The 21,369-nt window shown below is 31.4% G+C and overlaps 2 protein-coding genes across 2 annotated transcripts; both read left to right on the forward strand.

Moving 5' to 3' along the window:
- Positions 1–43: 43 nt before the first annotated feature.
- Positions 44–6,983, forward strand: LOC130663891 (uncharacterized). The gene is made up of 7 exons (XM_057463441.1): positions 44–274; positions 643–3,014; positions 3,086–3,178; positions 3,590–3,674; positions 3,757–5,359; positions 6,297–6,353; positions 6,691–6,983. The coding sequence occupies exons 1-5, from the start codon at positions 235–237 to the stop codon at positions 3,858–3,860; spliced, it is 2,694 nt and encodes an 897-aa protein (XP_057319424.1). The 5' UTR covers positions 44–234; the 3' UTR covers positions 3,861–5,359; positions 6,297–6,353; positions 6,691–6,983.
- Positions 6,984–10,596: 3,613 nt separating this feature from the next.
- LOC130663022 (speckle-type POZ protein-like A) lies at positions 10,597–12,375 on the forward strand. The gene is made up of 2 exons (XM_057462053.1): positions 10,597–11,956; positions 12,045–12,375. Exons 1-2 carry the CDS (start codon positions 10,894–10,896, stop codon positions 12,095–12,097), a joined length of 1,116 nt encoding a protein of 371 aa, XP_057318036.1. The 5' UTR covers positions 10,597–10,893; the 3' UTR covers positions 12,098–12,375.
- Positions 12,376–21,369: the final 8,994 nt, after the last annotated feature.

Here is a 21,369-nt window from a genome sequence, read left to right on the forward strand (position 1 = left end):
TGAATTTTTAATTTTACTTCTAAGATGCCGCCAGCTGTCAGTTTCGCGCCGGCTGATTCAAACCGCGCATGCGCGCGTTTAAAAGAATGGCCGTTACATTTTGTCGAGTGCGTGCTTTTTGTTGGTTTGTTTATAAATTTTGAAATTTATATAAGTTATTAAATTGTCAATTATTTTCAAAAATTAATCGGTTGGTGATCTGATTATTTATTCAAATTCCTGGATCCCGGCGCCATGGAGGGAAGGAAAATCGAACGCATGTTTCGATCTTTTCGTAAGTCAAAAAAAAACTTAACCTCATTACCATGTTTTAGTTTAATTTTAATTCAAATTTAAATTTTAATTGCGGATTCAAAATTACTTTGCCCGCATTAATTAATTATTTATAAATTAATAGTCAGTAAAAATTTTTATTCGTAAATTTTAAAAAAATTTTCGTAGTAAAAAAAAAGAAAACAAACGATTGTACACCACGAAGTGTACAGTAATTATACTACATAATTATGCAGTTTAATTACTTATTAATAACTTCCATGCCAGTCCTAGATGCTGGATCACTGCAATTAATTAGTATTAATTAATATAAATATTGGCATTAATGACAAGTAAATAAATCTTGATAAACTTTTGTTTATTTTCCAGGTTTGGTTGGACAGAATTCCGAAGAATCGGTTTCCACTGAGCACGAGGACTCATTCGCCTCAGGATCATCAACGCAGCACAGCAGCCGGAGTATTGATTACCGTACCAAGTACCCGGCCCTGTACAGTCTCGAGGAAATCTGCAAATCATTTCACGCAGAAGACGCATCGAACATCGAGAATGACCCCGGCTTCTCTCTTGCACCCCGGAGACTAAATACCAGCTCTCAAAAGTCCTCGGAGTACTCGTACTATAGCACGCAGTCTATACCTCAGTCCAATATATCGAGCATATCAACAGCGCCAGCTTCCGATGACTACGACGCTGAAGAATCTTCATCATCACCATCATTTGAAATGGTTGATAACTTTTTAAACAAAACAATAAATGACTCGGCATCGACGGCCTCGGAGTACGTTGATGCCACCGGGTGTAAAAACAATCCGCATGACACCTGGCAGAGTCACCAGGATTCTTTTAAATCCAGTGGAAGTACTTCCACAGAATACATGGAAATAAAAGCTGTCTTGCATAAACTGAGCAAAATTCCTAATAATAAAGAGGACTGTGGTGCGACTGCTGAGTCGAATCAGTGTTTCAATCGTCTGTCAAAGTCTTTCGAGACTGTGAACAACGATTTCAAGCAGCAGTTGAGGACAATCCTGGAGGAGACTCAGCTGGGTGATGGCGACAATTCAATAGGCGTTTTTCGAGAGATGGTAATGAAAATAATTGGCAAGACTCGCGGCATCCAGGACGAGTCGTTGATATCTTTTGTAAATGACCATGGGCTGTCCAAAGTATCTTTTGAGAAATCTCCTACTTCACCTGCGGCTGAAATTGACCTCAAAGCAGCGTCTCCAGCGGCAAATACTCCTTTCAACATCACAAAGAGTAAAAAAATTTACCGGAAAACGCCAGTTGACCTGGCTAAGGGTTCGACCTTTGCTAACACGCCGCTGCGTATCGCTGCGTTGACTCGCGGTATGGATACGCCGAAATCAAACACACAGTCTCCGTCTGGTACTCCAGGGTCACCGAGGACTCCCGGGTCAGGGAGAGATTTGAATGAGTCCTCTTTTACTTATTACGAGAGACAGTGCTTGGGAGACAAAATCCCGATAACGCCTAAACCGATGCCAGAGTTAACTGAAGAGCAGAAAAAATTGCTGGCTGAATGTCAAATGAAAGAGCTCGCGTTGGCTTCCGTGTCTCCTTACTCGTCGAAGAGTCTAAATAATTGCAAAAGCACAGACTTTGATGACAGCAATCACCAAAGTAATGAACTGTCGCCGATAAATTCCGCGGCTCGAGGTCAAGTCTCGGATAATTTCTGCGACTCGCTGGATGACTTGGATATCGAGAAGGAAATGGCGGAACGGGACAGGCGGATCGCGGAGACTGAGAAGACGATCAAAGGAATTGTTGATGATAAGAAAATTACGGGGTCTTATTCTGACGAATTTTTGAACATCGTGAATACTTATTTTGATAAGTCTGGCAGTAGAGTAAAAAGTGGTGATGGTTTACACGACTCTGGAGTCGAGACGGTCTCGTCGGCTCGTCAAAGCAGGAGAGATAAATTTTCTGGCAGCGACAGCTCGCTGGAGTCCAGATTGGACAACATTACGCTGAGAAAATTGTCGCCTAGTTCAATTAACATCAAACACTCAGGAAGAAAAAGGTCACCTGTCATCATGGTGTCGAAAACAAAATCAGCGACGCCAAGAACTTTGATAGTTAGAAATAAATCTCCATTACCAGGTACCAAGTCACGGGTCCCAGTTACTCCTAAGTCAACTCCTCGGACTCCGCGAAGAGTTCCAACGCCAGCATCATCAACTCCGCGGGTAGTTTCTGCTAAAAGAAACATCGCAAGTAAATTTACCCCTGGAAAATCGGTGTCTTCCTCCCAATTGTCTTCCGCTTTGTCAGTAGTCGCTGGTAAGTCCAGCAAACCAGCGGCTGCTTCTAAAGAATTCAAAGTCCCGGCTCAGCCGCCGATGATCTTGGTGACTCCCAGCACGCCGTATGGCGCAGTTACAGGTCAAGACAATTTTTTTTCACCCATGCAGAGTCCCGGTGCCGGTAAAATCGGCTCGTACGTTGGGGGAAAGTATTTTATTACTCCGGGAAAAGTTCCTGTTGCAAAGAAGAAAACTGTCTTCTTCCCGTCACCTGCTAAAGTAAATGAGACGCCGAAAAGTAATGAAATTAAAAAATTTATGGAAAAAATATACCCGGGCACAGCTAAAGTTAGGAGTCCAGTTGCTGATTACATTCGCGGAGGCAGAGATCTTACGGCTATTAAAACAATTCCGAAAACTCAGAACGAGTATCTTCTCTCCAAGGAAGAAATGTTGAATTACAAGGTATTTATTTATTTTTTTTATTTTATTTTATTTTTTTAAATTTCTTATATTAATTAATTTTTTTTTTACAGCATAATGTCAAAGTCAATGATGAAAATTACTCCCCGAATTCAGGTTTTCATTATCCTACTGCTGTCTACCGACCAAATAGGCCAGTGCAAGAGGTAATTATAAATAATTTTGAAATTATTTAACGATACTGAAGTTAGCCGACGATGTATAATTTTTGGTTTTTTTTTTTAAATGATAAATAATAAAAAAAACAAAATTTGAAAAAATTGCACCTGTAGTTTATTAAATTTTCTTGATGTGCATTTTTTTGGAATTTTGTTTTTTTTGTAAATAGTTGGTTAAAAAAAAATTTGAAAATTTATAATTGTCTGCTAACTTCAGGATCATATTATTTATACTTCTTACGTCATAAAAATAATTTTACAAGACGTAAAAATAAAAACTAAATTTTTTTTATCATTTAGAAGCTTATCAGTGAATCTGAATGATTAGAAATGTACACAAAAAATTTTCATGCCGCATATCTGGTTTTAAGTTTTAAATCTGAATTTATTTATTTTTAGTTTGATGCCAGTCCGATAACGCCGCAGGGTTCGCGGGTAAAAAAATTAGTCGCGAAAAAAGACAGCCGCGAAGTTATAAAGCATCGTAAGTATTTGAATATTATTTTGATTATGTATTTATTGATTTATGTTTGATATTTATTATAATTGTTATGATATTCCAACAGATCATGTGCCAACAGAAAATCATCAGCCGGATATGTCGATACGTATTAAAACAGTAGCAGAAAAAAAAACTGCTGTAACTCCCCGCGCTTATAAAAAATTTTAGATGATAAGACGACAGTTTTATTTAATGTATAAATTTATTATTTATTTATTTTCTAAGTTTATTTCGAAATTGATCTGATTTATCTATTGGTAAATAATTATAACGTAAGTTTCAAGAAAAATATTAACGGAAGTTGACTCAAATAATAAAATCATTCCTTGAGTTAAGGGCAAAAAAAAATTAATTAGAGTTGTCATCAATTAGGGGTTGAACGAAATTTTTTAAATAAATTTTAGTTTGCAAAATTTGAAAATTCGAATTATAAAATTTACATAAAAGTTTTATGATATTGAAGTCAGCAGACAATTTATAATTTAAAAATTTTTATTTCGACTAATTAATTAATTAATTACAAAAAAAAAAAAAAAAAAAAAATTTGCACTTACAGAAAATTAAAAAAACTATAAGTGCAATTTTTTAAAATATTTTTTTTTTATAATTTATCATTTTAAAAAAATCCAAAAATTATTGAAATTTATTTTCCAAATTTCGTTTTACTCCTAATTGACGTCAACTTTTTTCAAAAAATTTACAAAACTTTTATACAGTATGACAATTAAAGGAGATAAAATATTTTAAAAAAGTGGCGGGTATTTAAACTGACCCTAGTAACAAAATATAAATCAATTACTTCATTATTTTATTGATTTATTATTTACATCAAATGATATTTTTTTAAAAGTCAATTTAACTTAAATACATAAATATATATAACAAATTTAATATTTATAAGAAATTTATTTATTAACGTCAACATAAATGTATATAATTTATTAAAACAACATATATATGACAATATTAATTTTAAAAAATAATCATAAATATATTCTAAGTAAAATTACATATTTTTTTAACTTGTAGTAATTAGCGCGTTAAGTACAAGATAAAAAAAGTATATAAATTTTTTATAGTAAAATATAAATTAAAAACTCGGCGGTTTCTATTCTATTGACTGTACAATAAAATAGATAAAATAAAAAATAAATAAGCCGAATGTTCTAGAGCCTTGACTTGTTGTTTGTTTTTACAATCTCAGATGATTCATTATTATATGATATATATCTATATCTACATCTATATATATGTAATGATAATATGTTTACCGAACGGCAGTTTCTCGAATTGTTGCACACGGTTCCTTTTTGTCTTTTTTACGTATTCGATTTACTCCAATAACCCGCGGTGGGAAAAACTGATAAAGTACGCGGCCAATGGGGAACCAGAAAGTGGTGGGTTTGTTGCACATGGCACCCAGTTACCCAGGTCCGTTGCACACGTCCTGGACTACGTGAGACAGTAAGATCTCGTAGAGGAGAATGATGATGTGTAACTCGTACTGAGGATGGTGGGGGACAATCAATAAAATCGAACCGCGCGACGTAAAACGACACACTCTTCTGTGATTACTCAGTGAACTTACACTTGTATTCTTTGAAGTCAATTTTCGTACCGGCAAATAATTATCAAGATGCCAGACCCATGTGGAGACAAATGCAAAGGTAAATTTTTAATCAAACTTCTGATAAGCGATTTTATTTTTTAAATTTAATGGGAATTTTAATGCGATACTGAAACTAGCCGGCGTCTAATTATTTTTGAATTTTTTAAAACATGATAAATTTGAAAAAAAAAATATTTAAATAAATTGCACTTGTAGTTTTTTAAATTTTCTAGATGTGCATATTTTTTTTTTTTTTTTTTTTCGATTTCGAGAAAAAAAATTCGAAAATTAGACGCCGGCTTACTTCAGGGTCATAATTTAATTTTTAATTAGAGGTAAATTATTATAAATTGTGATTTTATTGGTAATTAAAATTTATTTATGGATATGAAGTAATAAAATTAATATGAGGATAATTTTATGAGGAATTTTAATGTTATTAATATGTCTGGGTTTTAAAACTCGTCATTGTTCGAACGGAGCAATAAAGCTGAGGAATTTCAATATCCGTCTTGGGAGTCAATAAGAATTGAATGAGTTTATTAAATAATGAGAAATAAAGTGATATATTATATATATGAGATTTTATTAAATAAAAATTTTATTTCTCAGAATTTATTTTATTTTAATTTAAAATTAATTATCAAAATCACTTAGAATTTTTTAATTCGTTTTTGACTTCTGCTTATTGAAAAAAAAAAAATTTTTTATTTTATTTTGAATTCGAGGAATTTCGACAAATTTTTATTTTATTTCGAGTTTTAATTATTAAAATATATACATATTTTTTTTTTTACTTGGAGTAAAAAAATAATATGATAGTAAAGCAGGCATTTGAAATTAATTACAATTTTTTAAACAGATAAATAATGAAAAATAAAAATTTCTAAAAAAATGCACATGTGGAAAATTTTATAAACTATATGTGCAATTTTTCAAAATATTTTTTTAATGTTTATTTTTATAATAACTAATAATTTTTTTAATTATTTTAGATAAATGCGGAGGATCATGCAAATGCGGTAGTGATTGCAAATGTTGCGAGAGCGGAGGTAATAATTTTTAATTATTTAATTACACAGTAAAAGTAAAGTTAAAATTAAATAACAGAAAGAATGTCGGGTCTTTGAAATAAATTGAAAAGTTCAAACCAAAGGAAAAAAAAAGTTAAAATTGCTGAGTAAAATCTAGTCTAGTGATTTGAACCATGACTTGGTACATTTTTCATTTCTCGTAACGAGTCAATGACCGTCGTGGTATGAACCTTGGGAACAATTCCCGAGACTACTCGCATAATTACGAGTCACGCTGAGAAAAATTTTCTGTACCTGCTAACTGGAACTAATGAAATTGTTTAGTGATTAATTTTTGTTTAACTTTTTGTTACAGATAAATGCGACTGCAAATCTGGCGGCTCCTGCAAGTGCAATCCTTGCGCATGCAAGTAAACCGACCAATTGAACTCTCATCGACATCACAATGATTCCAGTTGCTATTGAAAATTTCAAAATTTTATTTATTATATCGCACCAGTCGATTTGCATCGACAATAATTTGATTTAATGGAACCTAAATTCATTTCAATGCTTGTATTATATTTATTTGGATTATATTCTGTCTCAGCACATATTATGTAACAAAAGTTATGAGTATTAAATAAAAATAAATTATTGGAAATATGATTGGAAAGATTTATTGACTATTAATAATTTGGAAAATATGAATATAGATGAGTGTGAACGTAAATGACAATTGTAAATCAAAAACATTTTGAAATAAGTGAATTCAATAAAAATCGACTAAAATTAAAAAAAAAATAAACATTGGTAGAATTTGAAAATGAGTGTGCATTTTTTTATTTTTATATTTTCAAATTTTTAATTCGTTTATTTGTAATTTTAAATTTGTCTGATGTCTGCTGCATTCACACTCATTAAATATAGACACTGAAGTTAGCCGATGTCAAATAATTTTTGAATTTTTTTCAAAATGATAAATTATAAAAAAAAAATATTTAAAAAAATTTCACTTATAGTTTTTTTAATTTTCTACATGTACATATTTTTTTTTTTTTTTTTTTTAATTGATTTGTTAAAAATAAAAACCGAAAATTGTTAATTTTGAACTTCAGAATCATATAAATATTTGCTGAAAGGTTGGATAAGTAAATAAGTATAAAATTATTGCGATAATTCGATATTATTTAGCGTCGATTACTAAGTCCGTAGTTTATGTCAGTACATGGAGGCGAATAAATGATTGGCCTGCAGATTCGATCCTGATGGAATAAACTTCTGACGACATAAATTTTTTTCTTCTTTATAGTGTCCTTTTGTGGGAAAAGTCCTGAAAAAAATTAATTTATTTAATCTGGCGACGCGGGAGATAAGGAAAGATGGAGGGGAACGCTTCTGCCTACGGATTCTTGAGAAAATTGGCCTGTAGATTCGGTCCTGTAGGAATAAACTTTACAAAAATTTTAAGTTTTTCGTTCTTCATAGAGTCCTACAGTAGAAAAGAATAAAAAAACTTTTAGAGGAACTCAACTTTTTTTTTGACGTCGGACAGACGCAGGTACATGAGATTATCTGCGGCTTTCATGAACAGTGACCCGTAAATTTTCTTCTATGGGAGATAACTCCATACAATATTCATATTTTTTCTTCCTGATGATGTCCTCTGGTAGAAAAAAACTCTGAAAGGAATCTCATTTCTTTTTTAAACGAAGTCAGGCAGATACGGGCAGGAGCGGGCACATGACATTATCTGTTTAATTTTACAGAGAACGGCCCGTAGATTTTCTCCTGTCAGAAATAATTCCACACAACGAATTTTTTTTGTTATTTTTTAAAGTGTTATATTTCCCCGCTTCTACGATTTATCCTTTGATTTTAACAACTATCTGATGGTAAAAAAGAAAGTTCACTTTACACAGAATGGGCAGCTTATTGGCTGATCATAATCTAGATTTCAAAAAAAATTTCCATAATCTAAATTAAAGAAAATCAGTGTGATTTAAATATTCTCGTCGAATTTCTAAGAAAATTTCCCAAATGACGACTTTTTAAGAGGATGTGGTGGAGATGGGTGGAGATGAGGCCATGTCTTCCTATCCCTGATTAAAAAAGGTGATTTAAAACGATTTGCAATGTTAAATGCCCATAAGAAAAGGGATTCAAAAGTATTCAAGGTATTCAAAAGCATTAAAAAGTATTTAAAATTTTTTATTTCGAATCGTTTTAAATCGCTTTTTTTAATCAGGGATGAAAGTGGCCCGTAATTTTGCTCCTGTTGGGAGTAACCCATCACAATATAAACGTTTTCTGTTCATTATGATGTCCTCTGGCAGAGAAGACTCTAAAAAGTCCTAAGAAATAGTATATTACTACCCTAGGCCAGAAAGTTTGATTTTCTGGCGCATGGAATATAGATGCCGAGGCATCTATATTCCTTGCGTCAGAGCATCCAACTTTTTGGCCGTGGGTTGTATACTATTTTTCTTGATCTCCAACCGAAAGTACGGCAATACGGACAAAAATGGGGGGAGGGGGCGGCCCGCCCGACTTTTGCAAAGCCGAGGCGAAGCCGAGGTTTTGCTGGTCGGGGCGGGCTAAAAAATAAAATTTGAAAAATACACTTTTTGAAAAATTTCAATGACTTTCAACTCTCATAACCGTATCAAAATTATATTAATTAATTAAAAAAAAATTAAAACCTTAATTAAAAAAGGGAAAACGTAGTCGTAATTTCGCTAAGATATAGATATAAAAAAAATTACTTGTAGTTGATACCAATTGGAAGCTGAAAGAAACTTGTAAAATAAATTTCAGTAAAATCTTCATGTCAATTTTATAATTCGGATTTTCAAAATTTATAGGCTAAAATTTATTCAACAAATTTCGTTTAACTCCTAATTGATATCAATTGCAAGTAATTTTTTTAAAATTGTATACCTCGGTGAAATTACGACTACGTTATCCTTTTTTCAATTAAGGTTTTAATTTTATTTTAATTAATTAATAAAATTTTCATATGGTTATAACAGTTGAAAGCCATTGAAATTTTTTAAAAAGCGGGGGCTACAGTCTGAGAATGCCCTTAATATCACTCAGTAGTGTTAACTCTTAAAAATTATAATAATTATCACGATTTAAAATGATCAGTATTGGTTATGTTGTTGGTTATGTTGAGATGATAGAATATAAAATTATAATTTGCATAGGGGGGCTAACTAAAAAGTAAATTTTTTATAAATAAACAAAATTAGGACAAACAATTATTAATGACGAACATTCAAGAATAAACGACGGACAAACGATTTATAATAACCAAATTCTAAAAAAGTGTCAAAAAAAATTTGAAAGGGGCCAACTTCAAGGAGCCGTATGATTGTAATAGTCTACTTGCCCTACTACTAAACTTTGTGGCGAAAAATTGCCGTAGTCAAATAAAAAATTGAATAAAATAGAGAAAAATCTCGTGAATCTCCCGGTACAAAAACCCGGCAAAAAAAAGTGTAATTTTTTTTGTTATTAACAAAAACGTTTTGCAAGTAAAGCCTCAGTCCACTTTAACGGAATACTGGATAAAGATTTTTCTCATACAGTTAATAAAATGTACAAAATAAAATAATTCAATCTTTTATGAATCGTTTGGTCACAAACTTTATACGAAAATGTTAATTATTAATTATGAAAATAATTATTTAATTTAATCAACACAAAAAAATACTAGCCTAACAGTTGCTGTTTGTACCGATGTGGTCTGCGCATATCCATAGTGGGGAGAAGTTGCGCGCGTCGCCATGATTTATTTAAAATTCCAAGCGCGTGAATTATTTTATTTCAGGCAATTATTTATTTTAATACTATAAATTCAATTAATAAATGAGAAATTTTCATAACAATTGATAAAATTATTAAAATTATTAATATATACTGTGCTTGGAATTTTAAATAAGTCATGGCGACGCGCGCAACTTCTCCCCACTATGGATATGCGCAGACCACGTCGGTACAAACAGCAGCTGTTAGGCTAGTATTTTTTTGTGTTGATTAAATTAAATAATTATTTTCATAATTACTAATTAATATTTTCGTATAAACTTTGTGACCAAACGATTTATAAAAGATTCAATTATTTTATTTTGTACATTTCATTAACTGCATGAGAAAAATCTTTATCCAGTATTCCGTTAAAGTAGACTGAGGCTTTACTTGCAAAACGTTTTTGTTAATAACAAAAAAAATTACACCTTTTTTTGCCGGGTTTTTGTACCGGAAGATTCACGAGATTTTTCTCTATTTTATTCAATTTTTTATTTGACTACGGCAATTTTTCGTTACAAAGTATCGTAGTAGGGCAAGTAGACTATAAGTGTAGTTTTCAAATCTATACCGTTTATTGTAATTATCCCTTGGCTCGATAGGGGCATTCAGGTAGTTTATTGAAGTTTATTGAAATTGGTGACCAGCAGAGGCGTGAGACGTGTGAGCCGTTACACGGCGTCTCTCACTCACAGTCGAGCTGTTTCTCTGAAAAATATAATTAAGAAAACAGAATTGTTAATTATAAAAAGTGACGAGTTTAAAAATGCCGTTCAAAAAGATAGAACGAAACGTTCATACAGAACGTCGTACATGGAAATTAGAAAATATAAGTGAAACATTCGCAAAAGTAGATACGTGGAGGATCGATTCTTCAGTGGGTCCTGTCCAAGAGACTTACTTCTTTTCTACAAATTTTCAAGATCATGAAATTGACTGGTACGTCAAGTTGGATTTTCGTCATAATGAATTGCATAATGGATTCCAGATATATTTCGACGCTGTTGAAAAATTAAAACCTAAGAATCATGTCACCTGTAATTTTTACCTGGTCGACGCCGACAAAAATGAGTTTTTCATTGGACGTAAAAACCGGAAATTTGATTCGACTTATTATTATGGACCTGCAGTTGGTTACAGCATTATTCAGAATCAGGCCAAATTACCAAACACTAAAGATAAATTATTGCCCAATGATACCATGACATTGTTGATCGAACTCAACATTTACTTGGATGAGAATCCTATATTTCCTTTAGAAGAATTATTTTGTCGAATTGAACAAGTTTTGAATTTAGATGATATCTCGCATTTGTATCCACTTAAAGGTGACGGTGACATTAAGATTTCTGTGCAAGGTGTTGAATTTTCAGTTCATAAAACTGTTATAGAAATACGATGTCCGACACTATCTAAAATTATTGGTGATCATCAACAAATGTCTGACAACGATAATAACCAATTGGTTGTTACGGATATCAAGCCAGAAATATTTGAAAGAGTTTTAGAACATATCTACACTGGGAAAGTCAAAGATTTGGATGATCATGCAGAATCTTTGCTAGAACCTGCTTCGAAATATAAATTATTAGGACTAAAACATATGTGTGAATTATCCCTCACCAACCACTATCTTACTTACGAAAGCGCTAAAGAGGTTAAAAAATTGGCTGCTCGTTGTGATGCCGTTATGTTAGCTACAAACGCAGATTCAATAATAAATGAGTCGTGCACTTCACAAGTAGATTTTTCTTGTACACGTGATGGTACTCTGATTGAAATAAAACCCAGTGGTAAAAAAAATGTGTATAAAGACCGTTTTAAAAAACGTATGTATTTTTAAATTTTAATTATTTAATATTTAATAATTCTGAAATATTTAATTTCAATAATTAAATCACTTAATTTTTTCTTTAGATATACCGAAGGGAATTAAGATTGTTCCAGACAGATTGTCTTTGCATCACTAGATGGCAATTCATTCATTCATCTCAGCAAGATTTTTCTTCATAAAATTGAATGTTTTCTAAACACATTTTTGTGCTTAACTTGAGTTTGCATTTTTCCATTTTAATTGAAACTTCCAATAAGAAGTTACTCTAAGAATTTACTTACTTTCAATTTATAATCTAAACTTCTATTTAATATGTTCAAGAAGTTTTTATGTCGGTCTTTAATCGATGTAAAGTATAAACTCTGTAATTTTTCATTAAACAGGAAGTTGTAAAAATTACATACAATTACTAGCGTACTTTTTATTTCTATACACATGATACTCTACCAACATACAGCTCTCTTAATTAGATTTGTAAGAACTCGAAGAAAAATTTATTTTTCGAGTTCAGATCCATATGAGGATGTGGTGGAGATAGGTGGACATGGGTGGAGATGATTATGTATGAAGAGTGGCCCGTAACTTTGCTCCTGTTGGGAATAACCCATCACAATATAAACGTTTTTTGTTCATTATGATGTCCTCTGGCAGAGAAGACTCTAAAAAGTCCTAAGAAAAATTTATTTTTCGAGTTCAGATCCATATGAGGATGTGGTGGAGATGGGTGGACATGGGTGGACATGGGTGGAGATGATTATCTTTGAAGAGTGGCCCGTAACTTTGCTCCTGTTGGGAATAACCCATCACAATATAAACGTTTTTTGTTCATTATGATGTCCTCTGGCAGAGAAGACTCTAAAAAGTCCTAAGAAAAATTTATTTTTTGAGTTCAGATCCATATGAGGATGTGGTGGAGATGGGTGGACATTGGTGGAGATGATTATCTATGAAGAGTGGCCCGTAACTTTGCTCCTGTTGGGAATAACCCATCACAATATCAACGTTTTTTGTTCATTATGATGTCCTCCGGCAGAGAAGACTAAAAAGTCCTAAGAAAAATTTTTTTTTCGAGTTCAGATCCATATTAATTCATTAAACATATTAAACCAGAATTTGGATCGTAAATTATAATGAACTAAATTTAAATTTTTATTAAAGTTCCAGCCAAAGTAAAAAAACGCAAGCATAAGTTCTGTTCAAAATCAAATTTATGTAGCAAATATTTATTTTCACGGAGAAAAATTTCTCCGTTACAGATAAATAAATTGTTATCGAGTGATGCAAAAACAATCTACTCTGCTAAAATCTTATCTCCCTCCGGTATATTAGTATATTCCTTCAAATTCTCACATCGATTCCAAATCCTACTGAACTCCTAAGCTGTTAAAATATTTATCCACAATAAATTTGTTAGTAATGCATCGTTAGACCTTTTTCACTTAATTATTTAAAAGGTCTGATGCCATAATCTTGTTGAATGATTACCGGACATCAGCGAAATAAATTTTGTGATATTTGTCTCAGTCGAAGGAACTAATTGCCATTCATCCGTCAAATTCATTCGTCACGTTCTCATGACCTCAGTCTTTTTAAAAAATTTCCAATATTCCCCCCTCCTTTCTACATAAATGAAAATTCAATGAAAAAAAAAAACATTCATCCTAATTCAAATTCAATTTGTGTATCAAATACGTAGCGGGGTTTCATGCCAGTACGCAGCTTTCACAAGCGTTTTCTACCCTAAATTATAATGAATTATTTCAAAAATATCAATAAACAGACGAACAAACTTCATATATAATATTGAATAATTTCAGCTCTCACAAAATGTTACCGCCATAACTAAACCCCAATTGTATGCAAATAGTCGAGTTCTTCAAGTTTCCATTATATCAGAGTTTGCTCTCAGTATAAAATACCAAATACTAAATGTATCAACTATTCGTTGAAATAGTTGTTGATAAGTGTAGCATTTAGTAATTGATATATGTATGCAGTATCAACTTGATAAGGCCACTCACCAAACTCGCGAATTCAAATTTCCCGAGTGCTACGTCCTTCAAACCAATCACAATTGCATTCATCTCACGTATCGTCAGCTTTCAGTTTGACTTTATCATCAAACACAATATTTCCAATTACATAACAACATATTATGCGTATGATAGAAGTATCATTTGTGGCAACTGTTCCATTTTTGAACAATTAATATTATATTTTAATTAATCAACAAGTATTTAATTAAATTTCTATTTTAATAGTGTGATAAAAGATAACTTTGAAGTTAGACAATTAACAATTTTAATTTTTGTGTCCAAAACTGGCACTAAAGTGGCTAAAAACAGTACCTCTGCTCTATATACACTGTAAAAAATTCGCGGAGTGAATGCGGATTAAATCCGGAGTGAATGCGGAGTGAATGAATTTTTAATTATTCACTCCCCTCGGAGTGAAATTCACTCCGCAGGGGAGTTTTCGCGGAGTAGATAATTTTTTATTAATTTAATCCCTCCGGAGTGAAATTCATTCCGGAGCGGAGTTTTGAAAATGTTATTAATAAAATATAACTCCGCATAATAAAATCGAAGTAAAAATTCGCGTATTACATTATTGATCAGCTGATATGCACACACATACGCACATACATATTTAGGCACACACGCGCACTCGCACACACACGCACGCACACATTCGCACACACGCACACATTTTCACACACGCACACAAACACCTGCACACACCCAAACACACTCATGCACGCAAACACACACTCGCACACACACACACACACACACATTGTTTAGCATTTTAATATAAATTAATATAAATTTATTTAAGTATTAAAATTCCGGACCGGCGTGAATTGGGAGTGAAATAAAATCCGCGTCACTCCGAGATCACTCCGCTAAAAAAAAACTCCCAATTCACTCCGCATGCGGAGTGATTTTTTTAAAAACTCCGGAACTCCGAGTGGCGGAGTGAATTCGGATTTAATTTCCCTCCGAATTCACTCCGGATTTTTTACAGTGTAGTAATTACTTTTAATAAATTATTTCCATTCAAATCTAAATATTGCTTTACTTTTAATTATCCCTGGTAGAAATTTTCTGAAATCTTCTATGAAAAACTCAGTTCTAAAGTTCTAAAGACTTTTTCAGCGTTCTAAACACTTTAAAACCAAGTGTGTTACAAGTGTATCATTTTAACACATATTAAATGTGTTTTGTGTTAAAGGCAATAAACAAAACTATAGTTTTTGTAGTCACTTAAAACACGTTTCACGGGGTGTTAAAAATCTATAGATTGCTTATGGCGTTTCAATGTTATTCGACAAGTGTGTTAATTTCGACTACACACTTGATTTTAGAGTGAAGACTTTTTCAGAGTTTTTTTTAAGAGAAAATTCCGAAAAATTTCCACTAGGGATCTTTAGCTAAAAATTTTCTCCGCTGGGTTTCGAAAACCCGCGGCCTCGATGGACAGCGAAATTTAAAGTAACTTTATCCCTTGGTGTAATTTGTAATGTAATTCTGTTCGGTCTATGAAATATAATAGTGGTATGTGCGGACACAGCAATGCGATTAATTTAAACGAAACATCTGGTGAAAACTAATTTTCTGGCCGCAGCAATGCTTTACGTGTTACAAGAGCAAATGATTGCTTTCTATTCTCTATCTTTCTCTTTGTATATATTTTTAAAATTCACACCACAATATACTGGGAGCGTTAAATCTATCACTTAGTAACTCAATTTATTATTTCTACTTCCTTTCAACCCAATACACAACACACCTGAGTTTAAAATTTTATATTTATCTCTACTCATTTTTCCTACCGCTTTTCTTCACCGTATCCTCTGAATTATTGATTTCACACAATGGATTGATTTTAAAAATAAACAATAATTATTTTAATTTAAAATTTCAAACCAATAGATTACATTTCTAATTAACTTTAAAAATAACTCGGAAAGTTTATAAATTTTATTTTCCCAGAAACGATTCTTTGAGGATCTGAGTTGAAACGATAAAAAAATTGTTGAATTAACATTTGCTTAATGGTCATACTTTTAAATGTGAGTGCATTTATAAAGTTTAGAGTTCACAGCTGAAAGCTAATGCAACTGGGCTAATAAAAGTCTCTTAGTCCTTGTCCTTAAAATTAAGTACAGTCAGTAGCAAATAATTATAACAATTTTTATTTCACTAGCATGCAAAATACTTGGCGGCGATCCAAGTAAATCCAAGTAGAAGTAAGCTCTCTAGATTCCATTTTAAGTTTCAAGTATTTAATTCTAAATTATTCTCTACACGGTCTCGCGAACAAACGGGCAGTAGCCACGCAACCTGACTGTAATCCATTTAAACATACATTACCTATTAACACTTTGATAAGACTTACTTTCATTTATTTTTGCACTTGATGTCCGAGCTCTCTATTAGACAATTATTTGTTATTTCATATATTTATATGTTTTTAGTAGATTTCATAGAAATCTATCTTTTGCATTTGTCTTGATGGTGGAATTTTCAAAGAATTTTGCCATAATCTATCATGATTCATCGAGTAGGTTCCAAAAATAACATTACACAGTAAAAAATATTGTGTTAAAATCAACAAAATCTATGTATTAGAAACGGTCCACACAATTTTTGTGTTATTTTTCAGCACAGACTATTTGTCTTGAATTTCAACACAAAATTTCAACACTTTTTTTGTGTTGATTTTGAAGTAACACTTAATAAATGTTGATTATATCGATTTTTATACTAACACTTTTAAAGTGTTGATGAGCAAATCGATTAAAAATTTTACAGTAACACAAAGAATTGTGTTGATTGACACAAAATAATCAACACAAAAATTTTAACACAGACCGTTTTTAACACAGATACACAATATTTTTTACTGTGTAGTTCCAAAGTTTATATATGTATGTATATATATATATATATAACATAACGCGCCTTGTTGCGACGAAAGCGGCCACAATTTTTAACGGATCTCGATGAAACTTGACACACTTATTCTATGAACGATTATCACGGTAAAGTTCGAAGATGAGCAAAATCGGTCAACTAGTTTAGAAATGGTGGAAATTTGAAATTCAAAAAATAACGAAAAATCCAACTTTTTCTGCTTTTCTCATAAGTAACTTTTTAACGGATATATCTATCCTTATTATGTAAAAAGAATTTGATAGCCGATAGAAAAAGCTATATTTTACTTTTTTTATTTTTATTTTTACGATAATTGTTTCACTTTTAATAAGGGCTCAAAGTCACATAATTGACTCATGTGTCATGGTGATAATGCCATTGTTTATATCTTTGAAAATTTTTGATGGGTGATTTTTAAATTATATATATATATAGAGAGAGAAATCTACTTCCATTTCGGATGCCGAATGGCATTTTTTTTATTGTGTAAAAATAAATGGTTTATTAACTGTGGGCAGGAATCGATAGTTGAATTCGCGGTCTAATTTTATCTTGACTGATTCATTTCTGGCGGGTAAAATATATAACATGAATATAGTCCAGATTAAATTAACTTGCTAATAGTCTATTATATTTGAAATTAATACGGTCAGGATAAATTTTGATGATCGAAAATTTAATGGGTTTATTTCTAGAAATTAAATTAAATTATTATTTTTTTTTATCATACATCAAACTAACGAATTACTGAATTTAATTATCTGCTGCATTTATTGAATATTAAAAATGTTATCTTATATTTATTTATCGAATCAATGCAGATAATTAAATTATACTTTCAATTTTTATTAACTGAATTTTATTTTAAAAAAATTTTCCCGGCTGGTGAATTTAAAAAAATAATAAGCGCGTGTCATATAAAATTTAAATACATGAATTTCAATGAATATGAAGTTAATAGAGTTTGAATATTGAAAATAAATTATTTAAATAATAAAAAGTATATTTATGATCACTCACTACTTCACCATTGGCAATATATTGAATAAAAAATATGATGACTGTATGATAATTTTTTTCTCTATTTCCTCATTATGATGCTCGGAATTTGTTAATTAAAAAAACTTGATTGGTTTTAATTAAAACTTTTTAAAATTTTAAAAAAAGTATCACAATTACAGGAAAACAATTCAGTTTATATTTAATTACCTGGAGTATTTCATTTTTATTTTTTCGTTAATTCGGTCGTTGTGCTTCTGCGGGATTGTTAAGAAACTGAAAATGTTGCGGTAAAATTCTCCAGCGAAATCGTTATGTCGTAATATAAATTTTGTTGTAAGTTGTTTTGAACAACTGTAAAGTAGATTTAAAACTAAAACTGTTATCATTATTGTGCACATGCTCCACAAAATAAAAACTTGTAAAATCATCTACCCGAAGTTATTTTCTCTAGAATAATATCGCAACAATCGTACCTAGTTTTCATATTTTTATTCAAAACAAAAACAACAACAACAATAACAGTGTTATATAATATACAACATATATTATGATAAATAAATAAGTTGAGTCTAGATAATAAAGTTGTGTTAATTACATGCGCTCGGGAAAATATGAGACTCCTGTGGGGACTAGTATTAATTGGGACGATTAATGTGAATGTCGTAGATACGTTGGGGCGTTTGAAAGCTCAAGGTTCCTTGTTCGAAATGAATTTCCGTGGAATCCACACGTGGTATTATCATTGTTCGTTCAAGCAAAGCTTCCACCGAAGCTGCTCGATATTTATGTACCCATATATTACGTCTTTCTGCATCTACACGAAATAATTCCGATCGAAAAAAAAATTACCGTGTTCTCGAGCTCGTGCTCCGTTAAATTATGAAGACAAGGAAAATCCATATTTATAAAACGTCTCATACTTTATTTTGATCAGGGCAAAAGCTCTCAATTGACGCTTTTATCATTATAATATTTTTGTTTTTGAATTTAAGTTCTCAATTTACTTTTCATAAATATGTTATATGTTATTCATGAAATTTAATGCACAAGTGAGTTAAAAAAATTTTTTACCCGAGATCAAGTGAGCGTAACAACTCGTGAATATTTAAATTAAACTTTTGGCTTTTTATTTATTCATCATTTTCTTGTATTTTAAAATTCAAATTTTTTTTTTGATAAGTTTTTTTTTTTTAAATATATTTGTTCTATTTTTTGAATTATTCAAAATTTCGCGCTTTACTTTTTAGAAAATGTTTTGTTAAAATTATCTTGCGTCGACAATTTATATATTTATTGATGACAAAGAGATATGACCCACTTTCAACATCATTTTTTTTCTAAATTTTTTTTTTCAGTCTCAAGAGATCGCAGCCGCTCTAGAATATATCATCCGCCCTCAAGTCGGTTGTGTACTTGGCAAAATTTAATTGCGGAAGATGCGTGACCGAGAACCATGAAAATATATATTTTTCAGTCTGTCTTATATATATTTTGTATTGTTTGCCATGACTAATGATTAATTATATTTAAGTAATAGTTTTTGCGGTTACGATCATTATTATTGTTTCATCGTTACTTTGTTTGTAAAACCAGTGGGAAGATTGAGTAATTGAATGGGAATCTGAAAAGACAGGGAGAAAAAAAGATGATAAAGAGAAAATGGGAAGTAAACAAAGTGACAAATAAGTCGTATTTCATGTTGACTACCTCGTTGACGTTCCCTATTTTCTCACTCGTAAATAATCTTCTGTCAAACTCTCATTATATAATCGGAATACTAATGAGTCAGACATTGTGCTTTTTTTTGTTAAATAATTATGAGTTATGCGCTGTAATAATCATTTTTCATATTTTAAAATGTACATATATACTGTAAAAAATTTGCAAAGTGAACGTGGGTTTAATTCGGAGTGGATCTTTTTTTATAAAAAATTGGGAGTTCGTTTTCTTAGCGGAGTGATTTCGGATCTGGATTTTATTTAAATCCGCATTCACTCTGATTCCGGATTTTAACATTAAAATAAACTTCTTTTAGAAGTGAATTTCACTCCGAGGGAATTAAATAAATAAATAGTCATCCGCTCCGTATTCACTGCGAATTTACATCGCGTTCACGCCGCTGATTTTTAACAGAGTATTTATTTAACTTCTTCTGAAGTTAAATTCATTCCGGAGAAGATTATTTTCATATTAAAACCACGACTTGAAGTGAATGCAGATTTTAAAAAAATCTGCATCACTCTGCTGAAAAAAAAAATTCACTACTTACTCTGTAGACGGAGTGATTTTTTTTTAAAACTCCGGATCTTTGATTGGTGGAGTGAATTCAAAAGTTCTGTAACAATTAAACCGAAAACAGTTCATCCGAGGATACTTCAACCGAGGACACTTCAACCGAACGACAGTTCAATCTAGCGACATTTCAACTGAAAATAACCTGGACCGCCTTATTTAGGTGCCCTCTGATCAGGGATTTTTTGTAGGTTGAAACGTCACTAGGTTGAACTGTCGTTCGGTTGAAGTGTCCTCGGCTGAAGTGTCGTACGGTTGAATTGTCTTCGGTTAAATAGTCTCGGCACCGAATTCAAATTTGTACAAAAACCGTATTCACTTCTAATTATTTACGGTGTCGGGTAGAGACAGTGGTGGATTTACACTAGGGGCAGTCGGGGCAAGTACCCAGGGCGGCAAAATTTTGAAATATAAAATATATGAACTATAAGTTTAAGTAAAATTCCAGTATCGGGGCGGATTTTTTTTTGGTGCCCATGGGCGGCATTAAGTTTAAATCCGGCCCTGGGTAGAGGTACCGTTTTTGGTCACTTTAGTGCCAGTTTTGGACACTTGAAAAATTTAATTAAAATAATTTGTAAAATATACAATGACATAATTTATTTTTAAAAAGCGTTCAATGATACTTTTATCCCACTATGAGCATGGAAATTTCATTTTATACTTTTTCGTTAATAAAAACAAATTATTAAATGTCCAAAAATGGAGCAGTGGCCACAAATGGTACTTCTATCATATATATATTGATATATAATAACCTAATTTCGCGGTATCGAACAAATAGATACAACTATGACGTAAATTAAAAACAAACAGAGCCTAGAAATTAAAAACAACAAATTTAAATGAAACAGTAAATTAAGCTAGAGGTAGAACATGGTCTAAGAAAATGTCGCAAACAGAAAATTCAATCGGTTTTTCAGTTTCATAGAAAAGTAAACTTTTCAAAGAAATTGAAGATTTTTTTTCTATTGTTATTGCAAACATATTTTTTTTCTATTTCGTTCTATTATTTTTTATTGTGGAACATCTGTGTTATATCGATTTTCTCCGATACAACGATAAAGAGATAATTGAAAAAATTTTAATCAAAAAATATTTACAAAAAATTATTCTCTCTGTTGAGATAAGATATTGTTACTTTGAAAAATTAATTTACAATTAAGTAGGATAG

This window comes from Microplitis mediator, chromosome 2, assembly GCF_029852145.1.
Source record: "Microplitis mediator isolate UGA2020A chromosome 2, iyMicMedi2.1, whole genome shotgun sequence".
Classification (NCBI taxonomy): domain Eukaryota; kingdom Metazoa; phylum Arthropoda; class Insecta; order Hymenoptera; family Braconidae; genus Microplitis; species Microplitis mediator.

Excerpts from the sequence above, each read along its gene's own strand:
- LOC130663891 (XM_057463441.1), top strand. The coding sequence starts at position 235 with ATGGAGGGAAGGAAAATCGAACGCATGTTTCGATCTTTTC. Across the intron at positions 3,015-3,085 it reads AAGAAATGTTGAATTACAAG|CATAATGTCAAAGTCAATGA; the intron begins GTATTTATTTAT and ends TTTTTTTTACAG. Across the intron at positions 3,179-3,589 it reads CAAATAGGCCAGTGCAAGAG|TTTGATGCCAGTCCGATAAC; the intron begins GTAATTATAAAT and ends ATTTATTTTTAG.
- LOC130663022 (XM_057462053.1), top strand. The coding sequence starts at position 10,894 with ATGCCGTTCAAAAAGATAGAACGAAACGTTCATACAGAACGTCGTACA. Across the intron at positions 11,957-12,044 it reads TAAAGACCGTTTTAAAAAAC|ATATACCGAAGGGAATTAAG; the intron begins GTATGTATTTTT and ends TTTTTTCTTTAG.